Source organism: Pygocentrus nattereri, chromosome 11 (genome assembly GCF_015220715.1).
Source record: "Pygocentrus nattereri isolate fPygNat1 chromosome 11, fPygNat1.pri, whole genome shotgun sequence".
Taxonomy (NCBI): domain Eukaryota; kingdom Metazoa; phylum Chordata; class Actinopteri; order Characiformes; family Serrasalmidae; genus Pygocentrus; species Pygocentrus nattereri.
Genome location: NC_051221.1, coordinates 24,742,102 through 24,758,183, shown reverse-complemented (window position 1 = coordinate 24,758,183; position 16,082 = coordinate 24,742,102). Strand labels below are relative to the sequence as shown.

The 16,082-nt window shown below is 37.8% G+C and overlaps 1 protein-coding gene across 1 annotated transcript; it reads right to left on the bottom strand.

The window, feature by feature from the left end:
• On the bottom strand, window positions 1-15,625 carry LOC108442698 (anoctamin-9). Its single transcript, XM_017722868.2, has 23 exons — window positions 15,483-15,625; window positions 13,183-13,260; window positions 12,285-12,407; window positions 10,711-10,850; window positions 10,484-10,533; window positions 10,173-10,240; window positions 9,281-9,360; window positions 9,052-9,186; window positions 4,851-4,944; window positions 4,094-4,154; window positions 3,923-4,005; window positions 3,467-3,571; window positions 2,256-2,423; window positions 2,076-2,112; window positions 1,867-1,978; window positions 1,703-1,760; window positions 1,449-1,546; window positions 1,176-1,363; window positions 932-1,084; window positions 644-791; window positions 420-542; window positions 236-329; window positions 1-117 (listed from the first exon to the last, which is right to left on the bottom strand). Exons 1-23 carry the CDS (start codon window positions 15,543-15,545, stop codon window positions 1-3), a joined length of 2,376 nt encoding a protein of 791 aa, XP_017578357.2. The 5' UTR covers window positions 15,546-15,625.
• Window positions 15,626-16,082: the final 457 nt, after the last annotated feature.

Sequence of the window (16,082 nt, the reverse complement as noted above, 5' to 3'; positions counted from 1 at the left end):
TTACTTCAGTTCCTCCTTCAGTCTGTCGAGTTTGTCTTGCAGCCTGGTATTTTTCACCTCTAAGGGAGAACCAGGCACAAACCACCCTGCTATGAACTTACACAACACCACCACATGCTGCTCAGAGAGAGGCAGAATACATTTGTTTTGGGAGACAGAGAGAGAACAGAGTCAGTTTTGAAGGAAAACCAGGAAACTGTTAAGATTATGATTAGCTCTGAAAGAGCTTTCATACCTCAAAAAGAACAACAAAGGCAAATCGGATTGCCTGAATGACCCAAAACTGATTGGTCAAAGTGTAGTCCTCATTACTCCTATAGTCTCTATAGCTACAGAAGAACAATGAAAAAGCTCAGTAAATTTTAATGCACTTGCTCATGAATTTGTTGCCACATGTCTATATATGTTTTACCCAGTACCTGCAGGATGTCACATTTGTGCCATTGTAAATATTCAGCTGTTCAGGCAAAAAGTCATTTTTGATGTTTTCATCACTGATGTTAGCAATGGACAGAGTGTTTTGGATATAACCTGACATACAACTGTGTGAGAGATGGAGATGAAAAGACAATGGGATTATGAAGGTGCGGCACTCATTACTGCGGCAATTTTATGTAGTGTAAAAAGCAGTTAATATGCTTACTCAATTTCAGTAGTACTGGAGATGGCACAGGGTCCATAGCGGTAACGATATACCAATCGAGGGATAAAATCAGAGGATATGCCAATAACCAGCCCATTAGCAATGACTGCTAACACTCCAATCGTTTCCAGCACATCAGTCCAAATACCTAAAATGTAATATGCACAAACATAATGTATCTAGCCATCAAAATATGAATATATCTCTATTTATTCTCAAAATCATTCAATTCAATCCTTCATGGCTCTGTGTATATCATAGACAATGGCCATGAGTCTCTCCTCTCACCAATGTCGTTAGTCTTCTTGGGAATGAGCCTTCTTTCCAGGCTGACCATCTTTATGGCGTCTAGCCTGATCTCGATGATGTTGTTGAGCAGAGCTAACAGAGGAGCCAGAGGAAACGCAGCAACGAAGATGGTGGTAAAACTGAACTGGAGGACTAGGCAGTAACGAGAGGAGAGAGAAAAGTAAGATTTTGATGAACAAATACTGAATGAAACTTATGTGCTTCTTTAAAAATTGAGCTATACCCATCTCTAGGAATTCATCGAAGAGGCTGAACTGGTCCACACTATCAAGTTCAAAGTTCCTGAGCAGGTCCTTCACTTTACAGTTGTCACAGAGTTCTGTGCTCTCCATACAGTTCTTCTTTGAACACTGTCGAACGTTTTGCCTCAACTTTCGACTCTGTAGCCTCTTTAGCCAACGTGTGAACCAACTGTGGAAAGAGTCGGTACATTAATTGTGACTAATAGAGACAACTATGTGAAATTTAAAGTAACAGATTAAGACCCGTGACTTACGGGCCAGAGAACTCAAACACATTGTTGATGGTCTGTTTGAGAAACAGAATGACGGCCATTTGAATGAACAGGTCTGTCAGACATCCACTGGGGTGGCACTGAACAGAAGAAAGAAAATAGTTATACAGAGTAATTTTAGCACCACCTAGTGGAAAACTGAAATAACACATTTTGTTCAGATTCCATTAACAAATGCATGTAATAAGGATGTTTGATTACATAATTACTGATGCTCAGTATGAGACTAAAGTTACCTCCTCTAATCTCCATTTGCCAGCTAATTTCACATATCCACCTGGATGTCCGTTTATCCTGGGAAAAAAAAAAAAGAATTGTATGTGCTTGTAACTGTGCTCCATAAGCTTGCTAAGCAATTGCAATCAGCACAAAGTTCTGCCATTCTATCGAGGCTCTTTACCTGCCAAGGAAGAATGCTGTATATATGAGAGAGGAGAAGAGAGTGAAGAACTGGAAAACAAACATCTTCACTGTGAAGCTCCTTTCAATGGCTGCATAGGAGCGTGCTTTCTCTACAAGAGAGAAAGTGATGAATGAACTAGTGAGCTCAATAGTGGTCATTTATCAAATGATAATGTTAGAACCTATTTTTCCTAGAACCACTCTTACCTAGTTCACAAAGCTTCAAGGCCACTTTGCGATTGACCTGCACAATCAAATACGAAAAATGAGAAGCTGAGTTATGTATTTTTACTGCAGTAGAGATATAAAATCACTCCATCTGTATAACACATTCCATTAAGAAAGAAACACACCATGATATTTAGTGTAATTGCAGAATGTTTTTACCTTAGTCATGATAATTATTGTGAGGTAATGCAGCACAGCTCCCAACATGAAAGCCACTGTATTGGAATTGTCACTAATGAATGACCAGCTTTTGAATTTAGCCAGCTGTTCACTGGCTATTACCCTGAACACCACCAGGGCATGCGCCAGCCCAATGATTAGCAGCAACTGAACATGCACACAGAAAAAATGGACACAGAAAAACAAGACTTCAGTGCCAGGTGTAGAAAACACTGAATCTTTGTATGTAATGTTGGAATCAATTGAGTCGTGTTAGGCTTCAAATGTGTATAATTAGCCATTTGCAAAATTCGGAGAAAGTCCTCTCTTCCTTAGTTATTGTTGTTACATTCATTAACCTTTCAGCTCAGGGTGCCTGGTAGTATCCATAACACTTGTGCTAACAGCTAAAAGTTCAGTAGCACAAAAGACAATGTAGGAGCACACAGAGGAGTACATTTCATACCCTTTTCATTCAAAATGTCAAATGCAGGCATTCATGTTTGAGAACTGACAATATATTTATGTAGGTCAATTTAAAATGAACAAAAACTGATTCTGAAAACCCTGTTTACAGTAATCAACACAAGTAAGCCAAACCAGGAAGACTCATCATTTTTACAACAGGTATTTTTTAGGAAACATTATAAAAACGTTTCCTAAAAATACCTGGTGTAAAAATGATGAGTTATTAGTTATCTTTACACACAATGTTGTAATCACACATGTGAGCATGGTGCAGTCCTGTTTGATCTGACTGATTTATTAAGCTAAAGCTCAGCAGCTCTGTTCTAATCTTAACATTTTTATATAATGATATTTGTTATATAGTTAATCTTATTTTATGGGTAGCATGAGTCTGCCTGTTATTATTTTTGTGTTATTAGTTATGCGTTCTTCCGCATAGTTCAGTCTGAAACTTTTTCAGTTTCAGTAATGAAACAAAAAAACACCCTCAAGATCAGAGGTGCCAACATTTTAATATCTTTTGTATAACATTATTATTACATAACACTTCAATAATTGAATACATTACATAAAAATATGTTTTTCTGTTACTGGCTGAGGAGGGTGGGGTCAGGGTAACTTTCATGCCAAAGTTTTTTTTCTGCATGATAGAAGACACAAAAGGAACTGCGGTTTGCTAAGGGGTGTGTCATAATTATGCATTGACTATTTTGCTAACAATGGATTCACTGTGAGATCCTTACCATGAATGTCACCAAAACCATTACTAGTGTACTGCGTAGGTATGAGTGACTGTGCTTCTTTGATTCACAATTAGGATTATTCACAATCTCAAGAATCAGCTCCTCCTGCAAACACACACACACACACACACACACACACACACACACACACACACACACACACACACACACACACACAAAGAACCTTATCAGAACATTGTCTATTAAATTTCTTATTCAGTCTGATAGTTGGTTGTCTTAACTTACTTGATCTGTGTGTTTATGTGTTAGATAGTAATCTGGGGACTTGATCTTACAGCTTACTCTTTAGTATCAATAAATTAAAGGGCAACTTCTGCTGAAATTAATATCTAACTGATCTAGTTATAAGATCAGTCTTTTGCATTTTAAATGGTACCTTATATACTAGTAGCATTGTACATGTGAAAACAGGAAGAAGTTACATCTTTTTCCTACCTCTTCTTCACACCAGTCAAAAACCTTCCATTCTGAGACGTATGATGCTCTGTGGCGTTTCCAGAACTCTAGAAATACAGTAGCTGGAAAAGAAGGACAGTGATGGTGTCAGTGTTGCACTTGGAAACAGATGTGCTATAGCAGGTTTTAAGGTAAAAAAGCAGAACTTACCCCAGACTGCCATGAACATGGCAAATGCCACAGTTCCCTCATTATCAAACAGTATGCTCACCTGCACAGGGTGAAAAAAGACAAACTGTGACACCTGACCCTCAGCACTGAGCTTCTGGACACTGCATGATGGTTGAAACTCTGCGAGTCACTTGTGTAAAGAAATCTTTCCTGATCCTACTCACAGAGTGTTGCAATGCTATAAGCCACCTAACTCTCTTGGATGTGGATTATGACCTGAATCTTGTTAGACAAGGAAATTGCTATTTGCAAATAAATAGAGTTACAATCGATAATTCAAATAATTTTTGGCTCGCATGCTTAGTCATGAATGTTACCAGTTTTGGGGATTTACATTATTCACTGAAATGGATAGCATAATGGATAAAATTACCATTCTAACACATACAAAAGCCCAGGGATAATTTACATACATATTTACCTAAAAATAACAAACACAATCAGTGTCATGTCAGATTTAGCTGTGGCATAGCTATGTAACATAAAAAAAAACTCGGTTGAATTGTTTGAACTTGCTTTAAACTCTCTGAACTTCTTTTATGGATTACAGTTTAAACTTGTTAAATAATTAAAAAATAAATAAATGATCAGTTATTAGTGTCCGTATTGAACACAACAACCAGGAGTTGCATAGTGGCATAGAAATTCCATACTCTTGCATCCTTACAGTAAAAGGTTCAGTTAATATGTCTACCAGAAGCAGAAGTAAAATGAGTGGTCATTTGGAGGAGAATACCTTTGCATATGTGCAGGTATCGGAGAGCTTCCAGATCTTGCATTTGTCATCACATAGTGGGCACATGATAGTGTCTGACTGACACACCTCTTGTCTGTAAACCACACACACACACACACACACACACACACACATACAAGAGATGAAACACATATGAAATTACAAGATAAAACAGAATCCAGCAGAAAAATTCTGTACAATACAATAACCTTTCCAGATCAGTGAAATGAAATATGGGGAAAAGCTCCCAGCCAAAGCTTTTGTATCAGATGGGTTTGTACTTATTCAGGGACATAGTATAAATTAAAATCCTGAGACAATATGGTTGGGCTGCCCTGCTCAGACTATTTTTAAACTCTGAGTGTATCGTTGTTATTAATAGTTCTTTTTTGGCCTTGACGGCCTTTGATAATCCTGGAAATCTAACAGAATGTCTCCTCAAAACATCTGCCATTCTTGTCTTGATGAAATGGATATTCTGCAGGACAGAGATGACTCTCACTCAAAAGAGGCTGAGATATGCTAAATTAAAGAGGAAGAACAAAAGCTAAATCCAAAGTACCTCAACTGCTGAGAGCAGTAAACTTAACATTTTAAATGCTTATTCTAACAGACATAATCTGTCATAAAGGCTGCTTTTTTAAATTGTAAAATGAAACTCACTTTACCTAAGAGCTAAAGAAGACGATCACTTTAGTCTAAATAGCCTGACTTGGCAAGCTATATCATACAGTAGTTTCAGCATTATGTTACAAAGTCTATGTCATTTTACTCCAGAAAGTGTCACAACACAACATGTCAGAAAAAAATCTGTCACCTCAAAGGCAAATGCAACTTTAATAACAAGTTAAATTAAAAATATTATCTTGGTATAAGTGTTTAGAAATGTGTATGAAGTTTTATGTCAACTGTCATGAAGAACTTCTGTATGCGTCATGTAGTCTTATGAACACGGCAAAACAGTTAAGGCTTACCCTGAGACCTGTAAGATCTAACGTGGTGGAGGGAATAAATGCTTGAACTCAAGCTCATGAGACTATCGTGAATGGAACCTGTCCTGGTAAAACATTTGCCACTAAACAACAAAATCAACCCCTGAGAAGAACTGATACTTTTCTTAATTAGAATTAGATTAGCATATATAATTCTCTGTGTAGGTAGTAATAATACTTTTTCCATTTATGTGATCACCAACATTGACATGATGCCACAGCTGTTATTCCCAACTACAAAGAGCAAGCAAATTATTTAAGCATAAAACACCAAAAGCAGTGCGCTATTGTGAATAACATCACGGCCGTCGATCATCACAGTCGTGATGTTATTGGCGATAACATGCAACCTCGAGTGCTTAATAGCTTTTTTTATACACGTTAGTTTTGATCTTATAATCAAATTGGTTGAGAAGCATTTTAACCGTGCTGATACTTGTGATGTAAGGCTTTTTAAGGTTTTATACAAAACAAGACATTAATAAAATGGACAATTTTAAGCTAACATTTGACCTGCTGCCTGTTTGCCCAGACTTTGAATAAGACTGTGACTGCAGACGCACATCAAATTCTGGATCTGCCATTACCATGAAAACTCTTAGGTCAACTACACTGATGGCAGAACTGAACATGCTGGAATTGGCTACAAACAGTACAATGTGGCAAACAAGATGGGCCACAATATGCTTTATAGACTGGCTGTTTCAAAACAACATTCAGGTTAATTTGGCAAAAATTCAAAAGGCTGATCTTAACTTGATATTTCTAAAGATCTATAGCTCTATTCGCATCACCAAAAATGAGCTTCATAGTATCAGCAGTTATCTTGGACTGTACACAGGACTCAACAGGCCAAGGCAGGGGTCGTAATTTAAATGTTAAGCAGAGCCATTTTGTCCTTTCAACAAAAATCAAGCCACATTGGGAGCCACAGCATTTTATGTCCATTTTATCATCTTGGCTGCAAATATGTCTCAGTACGTGCTAATGTACTAGTGTAGGCTAAAAATATAACAAAAAACACAGACCTACTTTGCTCGGCTTTAGGCTTGCAGTGGTACTTTGTTCATCAAAAAGTACTTAGTTTGCATTAATCAGTATCATATGTTCATTGTTACATGACAAAAGTTAAAAAATTCATGAAATGACCAAACGTTCTAATTCAGTGGTCCATGGTTGCTATACCATACTCTAAAGGAACTACATTTCTTGGCTGATTTGATTATTATTAATAATAACTTACATAATTTTTCAGATAATTTTTTATTTTATCATAATTCATGTTGGCTTCATGTCATGCCTAAGAACAACCGTCGTTTGATTACCCTGCAGTAACACACAGCCTCTCGTGGCTTATAACGCTTTTTGAAGGCAACGTAGAAATATCCCTGGCATTTAAACCTTTGCTCATCTTTGGAATCATGAAAAGCTTTAAGGTCACGTGACAGTCCCAGAAGTTCAGAGGTGAGAGATGTTCCAAAAGATTGGGAGGGCTTTGATTGCATTATATGTGGCTGATAAATTTTCATCTAGAACTGCTGAAGCACCTTTGTACATGAGGTCCAGTCAACTCAAATTACTACTGCTAGATACTCAAAACCTTACTACTGCTAGACTCTAAAGACAACTTGGAATAGTATTATTTGCAATATAATCTATTCTTCTTAGTATTCTTACTATACATCAAAAATCAAGCATAGTTTTACAATAGCTACAAGAGACTAAAGCTAAAAAGAAAGATGACTTAAGCTTGTGCTTGTGAATAAATCACTCTGAAGCTTCTGTATGCAGCTCAAGCTGAGTCATGTGATGACAAGTCATGAAGATTTTTCGCTCCCAGAGGTGCGTCTAGGAATGTTGTTGTGAATGGTAAATTGTGCTGAATGATTGTAGTTACTAACATGTTAGTCACAGCTGTCATGACTGATGTCTGGGCTAGGTACAGTTTCTGGTTTCCTTCCTCAGTGTTCTGTAATGAAATCATGAGATTTCACTGTTTCATACTGTATGAGTTGCAGAAAAGCGGGGCACCATCCTGTAGTATACTACCTCTCACTCCTTTACATACACACACATGCACATCAGTAAATAATTTAACTACACATGAAGGGGAATTCCACATATTTCTCAAAATTTCAGCATTAATCCGTTATGCTGAAGGCTACATCACAGAAAGATATACTATGAAACTTTTGCAAATACAATGCCATATTGGGTTTTGGTAAGTTTTTGGCCTAAAGCTTTTTATTAAAATACATCAGAGTGGTGCACTGTAAGGCAAAACAAACATGTACTACTATTTTACTATTATCAACATCACATATAAAAAGTCAAACTCAGGACACATGTGGGCTCACTGGTTATTTTGGATAAAATGAATTTGTGTTGCGGACATCACAAACTCTGTAAAGAAATCCAAGCAAGTAAACTAATCTGCAATACATAATTTCACTTTAAAACATTCTGAATGTTTTATATATTAAAGAACTTGGAACAACATAGGGAACAACATTAGGACTTTCTGTGAACAGTGAAAATTAACAAAATGGCACTGTGTAGCTAAACACAGCAGGCAGTCACTTTAGATAATGGGGTCTGCATTCACAAACCACCTCAGTAGGAGCAGCAGTGCAGATATTCAGTCAGTATTTGTGACAATGACTGTCTTACAAATAGTGGAATCCAAAACAGAAGTTGAGAGGAGTTCTAAAGAAGAAAAAGTTGGACTTTAGGACTACAACTGTGGTAAAGAGAGAACTGGCTATATTTTAATTTCCATTAAACTATTGTTTTCATTATTAAATTATGTGGTGATTTTTAAACATTTAAGCAATTCCTCTATAATATTCAAGAACTCGGATCAGTTCTCCCAAACTAACCTCGTTTGTGTCAAAACGAAACTGATATCAAAATCCTCTTCCTCCTTTTCCATAATTCCCAATTTTACCAAATAACACAGAGTTACAGAGAGGGCATGGCCTTCCGGGTGCTACGTTCAATCATGTGATCATACAAGAATGACTGAACTTTGTCTTTAAAATCTCATTTAGTATTAATCCTCTCTCCTGTACTTCAGGTCTGTATATTGAAGTAAGAGTGCTTAACTAAATCAATAATAAAATACGAGTCAAAGTACTGTGCATCACTCTCTTTGCTACAGAGTGTTAAAATCTGATTACATCATGTCTGATCAATACCTGATAACTCACATTAGAGGGCTGGTTTTGAAGAAGGCCAGGCCATAAAGGAAGACTATGACCCCTAGCACAGCAGCAGGGATCAGCAGAAATGTGTACCATCCCAGCCAAAGGAAATACAGAGCAACTTTCTCTCCAAAGTAGTCCCTGAGGAAACACACACAGAAATGGAATATCCGCCTGTTTTTGGCAAAGTGTCTGCATTTCATTGTTTGTGTTGAGTGTGATTAATATACAATACCTTACATCTGTTATTGGTTGCCCATTTAAACAGGCTGTCCATCGAGCCCAACTGTTGCTTAGTTCTTTCTGTTCCTGTTTCTAAATTTAAGAAATAAAGTGGAGACATGGCCACACATCATGTGTCTTGTGTGAAACTGAGTTAGCATTTTTATAAAAATTTAATAAGTCACAGTTTTGCAACAATGTTATAGTAGTTCAGACAGTTCTTTTGCTCTGTCTGTAATTAGATGCAATCTCAGAACGCATTCTGAATTGTGTATTATTGGCTGTGCCTGAAACTGAAGGAATCAAAGGATCTATGTATGCTGCTTTCAAAAAGCGGCTAAGCAGAGAAACCGTAGCAGGCAGCATTTATGCAAATATTCGGTTCAGACATAGTTGGGTGTTATGCTGACTCCAAATTCTGTACGAATAGACGGTGTTTATGATGTTTCTGACACAGCCAAATTGTTATGAATTCCTCAGGTGAGGTTTCAGTAGTAACTAATGTAACTATATTGTATTTTGCAAACAATGTAATGACTGCATTAATTTCAGTTCTATTTTTAGATGAGAATTATGTTTTAGTGCAATGATGCAATACTCAGGGAAATTCTAAGGACAACAAAGAGACAACGACATTGTTTGCTTTGGTATATAACATGTGAGGCCTTCCAAGAATGCTGCTCACGTCAGACTGTGCACAGCAAGCTCAAATACTTTACTCAAGCGATACGCACACATCCCTCTGTTTTACCATTCTGGTTCTAAAAACAGTTCTATTCAATTTAGTCTCCTTGCTTTCCTTCAAATGCTCCACTTTTTGAAATTTTAAGACACAAGAATGGATATCAAGAAGACAGAACAATGATTTTATGATTTGATTTTACAATGACAACAGTATTTTATACCTCATGCAGACAAAACTGAGCCTCAAATATGTTTCCTTGAATGAGGTCTGACAGGTACTCTGGTTCACCTGAGAGTAAGGAAGAAGTGTATTAGTGCCAAGTGCTCTGTATTAGTGCTCTGACAATTAGAATGGTTGTAAAATTAAATACTTCAGTGAGTTAAGAAGTGATAAACTATCCTCAATCAGACATAAATGTACTGAATTGCTACTACTATTATTACTATTATCCTACAATGGCAGTAATTAAACTGTATTAGGTGTACAGATGTAGCACTGAGGCGATATAGAGCTGATGCTGCCAGTACTCACCATCACTTTCTATGCTGGTGTGGTCCACAATGAAGTCAACTATGCGTATTCTGCAGTAGACATTAAACTATTAATGAACTGAACCTTTAACACAGGGAGATGAGGATCTTCTCTAATATAACTTGCTTCATGTATATTAGAGGAGCTTTAGATGTGAATCATAATGAAATAAATCAAAACCCTTTTGATAAGACCTAGGCATATGTGCATTGCGTGTGTGTTATTACCTGGTGGACTGTGGGATATTACCCTGTTGCTCACAGCTCCAATTACAGGCATCAGACACTTTGAGCAGGTATCGGTATGTCTCAAAGATCTCTTTTGGGGCTGTGATTCCATAAAAAACTTTATCTTCATCAGTAATTTTCTGCCACATAAATAAGAGCACACAATCAATAAAAGAAATCTTAATGTTTCTAAACATATGTGTAAGTTAAAATACTCTGAATAAAGGTGTGCACTGTAAAAAAACTAAAATTCTTTGAAATATTAGCATTTTAAGACTTTTAAGATTTTTAAGATTTTTACCCCCTGCAACTGGTCATTGCCAATTCCACCCACAGGCTATGACTCTCCCAGCCAAACAGTATGGGATGTGACGACTTCCTACTCTCAGACTAGTGACCATGGAGGGCTGGGGCATCACGAGGATGTGGCACCCCCCAGCCCGAAACCCTTTTTTAGAATTAGCGCAATTTAAACTGATCTAAAAATACTAAAATATTGTCATTTTTTAATAAAATAAATTAAGTTGAGAGAATGAGAAACAAGAGTTTGACTTAAAATTTCAAGATGACTTGAATTTTAATTCTTTACAATGTATCAAGTAAGTATCAAGTAGTCTTTGATTTATATAACACCTTTATAACAAGTATAACAATTATAACAACTCTATTTTATAACATAAATATAACAACTCTATATTATAACAACTCTAACACTAGAGTTGAATCAAAATGCTTACCTACCTTAAAACAACATATCACAAACATATAAAACACAGTTATGTAGACAGTGGCCATTCACATTGTCAAAGTTTTAACGACAGCACATTAAAATTACTCAATACAGCATGCTTATTAAGTCGCACTTAACAGTGATGAAAAAAATGTAGCACAGTGACAAAATACAACTTAGCCACTGACTGACTAGTACCTTTCAGCACGTATCATCCTGAAAGGTCAGTTGTGGGCTGGAGGGTTGGGGAAATGGCCCTTTGACCGGAAGGTTGCCGGTTCAGTCCACAGGGCCGACAGCACATGACGGAGGTATCCTTGAGCAAGACACCTAACCCCCAATTTCTTCCCGGGCGCTGTGGACAGGGCTGCCCACCGCTCACTGCCCCCTAGTGTGTGTGTCTAGTGTGTATGTGGTGTTTCACTTCATGGACGAGTTAAATGCGGAGGTGGAATTTCCCCTTTGTGGGATTAATAAAGTATCACTTAACTAATAACATGTCTTTATAAACCTATTAATGTGTGCTTGTTTTGCCTCTGGCCTTGAGTGGTTTAACCCTCAGATAATAAACTTAGTTGGCTGACATCTAACATCTCTGAAGAACATTAGTCTAGCTGCAGCTCTTCTCACTGAACACAAACCCATAGAAAAATGACCTACTCCTCAGCTGAAATTTTGACAGTCTGTCTGCTTGGGCCTATAGATCAGCAGGCTGTGCGGTTTAGGGCGAGTTGAGTTTTTTTTTGATGGAAGCATCTTTACTCATTGTGAAAAGTGATTTGGCCCAGTCGGCCAAATGGGTCCGGCAGCAAAACATTCATTAATCTCAATGTAAGAAAATCACCTGTATAGTTAATTGCTTGTCCTTCAGAGCATTGATGAAGTCTCTCTGCTTTCTGAAGCTTTCCTGGCCATCATCATCTGTTTTCTGGGCCACCAGAACATAGTCAAAGGACTGTGGGGAGTGCTAAGGGAAAACCCAAGATTTAAAGCATGTTAAACTCAAGACTTACATACAAGGCCAAAAATAAACGCTGCAATGCCAGAACAATCATCTAAACTGCATTCCTTACATTCAGGTTGGGAGTGATCTGCACTTAAAATCTCACAGATTTTTCAGTCACTTAAACATGCACACACACACACACACACACACACACACACACACACACACATCTTCTAAGCCGCTTCTCCCTCAGGGTCATGGGGTGTGCTGGAGCCTATCCCAGCTGTCATCGGGCACAAGGCAGGATACACCCTGGACAGGTCACCAGTCCATCACAGGGCAGACAGACAGACATAGACAGTCACTCACACACTCACACCCAGGGGTAATTTAGCAGAAATAGTATTAATAACAGAAATAGTATTAATAAAAGCAGCAGTAGTAATAGCAGTAGTACAGAATGCAAAACAATATGTGCCTTCTCGCTGCTCACATGCTGAACTCACATCCAAAGAAAACAATGCAAACCTTTTTGTTTTATACTTGCTTTTAGTTGAGCACAGTTCAAAACCATTATACAACTCAATATGAAACTAACTGCAGAAAATAATTAATAACAGCATCATAAAGATGAATCTTAAATATGGACATATAAAGTGTTATCTATTCAAACAATATCTGTCTTTACAATCATGTTTTTAGTGCTCAGAAGGAAATGCTAAAATAAAATTATTTCAGTTTGTGGACTAGGATTTTGGCTGTTTTGAGTATCATAATGTGTGGAATGGGATCTTACCACAGGCAGCAAAGAGAAGCTCCCACTTCCATTATCCTTTTTCACAACTCCGATAACTTCCAGCAGTTCAATGCTTCCCTGCAACAGCATTACAAACAGCACTCCAAAATCACTTTATCACACCATCATAATACCAAACATAAATGTAAATGATGGAGTGCCAAATCAAGACACAACCTAACTAAATGTTGACTTCTACACACTGTGCAGGCACACTTTTCATTCAAGGTAAAAACAATGTACCCTCAAAAGGTGTAACAGTGGTTTTATTTGTATCTTTTCATTACCTAATGTTTTAAAACAGAGCAATACAATATTAAACATGGTGTTGAGACGGAGTGTGTGGAGTCAATATAACTTAGAAAATATAATCTCAATGGATTATGGAACAATTATGTCCCCTGACTTAAGGTACTGAGATGTACCCTTAAAGGTCCCACCCCAGTGACAGTCTCATACCTTTTGCTTGAGAGTGCATAGTGCCATTAAAGGTGGCCAATATGATGATACTTTGTTGTTATTGTGATAAAATACATCACACTTTTCTGACGATATGGCCGATATCGTCAGTACTTAAACAACACAACTATGTTTCATTACAAAGATAGCAAAATTAGTCTCGTAAATAAACATTTAATCAAAATCACTTTACTCATAGTTGTGCCAGCCGTTTTTAAATGTACATTCACAGCATTTGGCAGAAACACTTATTCAGAACAATTTACACTTTAATAATTTTACACAGGTAGCATTAGGTATTAGGAGTCTTGCACAAAGACTGGTATAGTGTAGGGTGCTTGCCCAGCCAGGGGATTGAACCCCAGTCTACAGTATACAGGGCAGAATTGTGACACACTTCACTACACTACACCAACCACATGTCACAAAACTAAGGTGTATTTTTTGTTTTGTTTTTTGTATATGAAAAAATCTTTAATTATTATTGTGTTATTATTATGTTGATATTATGTTTTTCTCTATATCATCCACCCCTGCTACAGTGCTTATCTCTGTACGAAGCAGCTGAGCACTGCTATAACAAGTGAACAAGTAAAACAAACAGAAATCTTTTTCTTGTTTGGTCTGTTTGTTTTCTTTATATTGAAAATGAGCCTTGTGGCACTAACTAAGTCAGAATGAATCTCTTAAGAATTAAAGGAATGTATACAGGACTGTATACACACTGTCAGGCATTGTGGGAAAGTATGCATTTCAGCTGTTTAGATTATTATTATTGTATTATTCTGCAACAAACCAGACGAAAAACCTTGCAAGTTTAAATCATAACTTTTACGGGTCAAATTAAGAGACAGTGATCTTAACATCTAACATAAATCATAACTTAACAGATTCTTCCCTTTTCAGTGATTGAGTAGGGTACTGCTCTCAGTTCCACAGAATTGGTCAGAATGCCAGCAATGCTACTAAGAGATCATATGATAAGGGTGGTTTCTACAGTAAAAAATATTTTTAGATGTGGGAGTTCTTGCATGCTGGAGAGTTACTTACTAAGATCGGACACTAGATTATGGGGAACACCCACTTACGGCCCACAGTAAGCCTTGTTGCCTACAATAACTTTGCCAACATTAAGTCCTCCAACAGGTTTCACAGGTCTGTCTCAATGAGGACTGAACTCACCCAATTGAGGTCACCCTCAAAGATTCTCAGAGTCTCATAACTCAGTTTGGACAAAATGAACTATAACCTTTAATAGACGTTAAATACATCTTGGCTATATTAACCCTGTGTCAGTGTTCATCATGAGATGCAGCTATTACTAGCTGGCTTAAACTGCACTTATAATAAATAATAATGGCATTTTCAGTGGAGAATCCAAACTTCTAAACGGTGACAGAAACTATTTTCAGAGCTTTTAGGATGGGATACGGCCTCTTCAGCATTTTCCTTACCAAATTAGACAAGCATAGCAGTTTTACACAGCCCCAGGTGAGCAACCCAGCACTCATTTACAGTCACCTTAGTCGGTAACTCGTTTGGAGAAAAGCAGTTTCAGTTTAAATGCCACACAGTGAGCAAAAGCGCAGAGTTCCCGTCCCAAGAAAATCTCTGTTTTTGTCTTTTCTTTTTCGACCACATAGTCTGTCTATCTGTTTCAGGCCGCCGTCGATTTCACCTGCATCATTATGCTCTGCCTCCAACGTGTTCCGCTGACATATTGATGACTTTTCTCAGTCGGACTTGTTCAAATCAACAGAGAAGCCGCGTGTGTGTGTGTGTGTGTGTGTGTGTGTGTGTGTGTGTGTGTGTGTGTGTGTGTGTGTGTGTTGATTTCTCACCGCTCTCTTGTGACCAAGCTTTCGTCCCTGATTTGAGGGCACATCCAGATGTAATGTGGACATTGTAAGGTCCAGCTGAGTTACTCCATCGTCTCTGCAGCTGAGTCTCTCTTCAGTGTCCTGGCACAAGGTCAGCTTCTCAGCAGCGCTTACCCTTAAAAGAATCTCTGCTTCCGCTCTGCTAGGAGGAACTGCTGAGTGTCTTGCTGGGTTTCTAAAGATACTCAGAAACTCAGGGCTGGAATGTCGCTTGTTAACTTGCTGTGATGTGTCACTCTTCAGGTATCTGGGCCTAAAAAGTTTATTCGATTGTCCTGGTCAAACAGGCTCGTTTATCGCATTCGCTGATGAGGAAACGCAAAACTCACTGTCAAGTACAGTCAGACGGGTCGTCGGGATGTTGGGAAAGAAACCACGGGTAACAGGCAACTCCTGCCTGCTGCCAGTGTTGCTCTATCTGTTGGAAAGGTCATAACGAGTCTCTGCCACTTGATGGCAGCAGAGAGTAAACTGGAGATCCCGCTTAACAATACAGTTCATGCTGTAGTAAGAGGGCTCTTCAAGGGTTCTTTAGAAAAGACAATGGACAATATTTATCTG

What these genes read in the sequence shown, in the direction of transcription:
- LOC108442698 (XM_017722868.2), bottom strand. Translation starts at nt 15,545, where the DNA reads ATGTCCACATTACATCTGGATGTGCCCTCAAATCAGGGACGAAAGCTT. An exon ending in AGCTTGGTCACAAGAGAGCG is followed by an intron (nt 13,261 to 15,482) that starts GTGAGAAATCAA and finishes ATGCTGTTGCAG; the next exon opens with GGAAGCATTGAACTGCTGGA. An exon ending in GCTTCTCTTTGCTGCCTGTG is followed by an intron (nt 12,408 to 13,182) that starts GTAAGATCCCAT and finishes GTTTTCCCTTAG; the next exon opens with CACTCCCCACAGTCCTTTGA.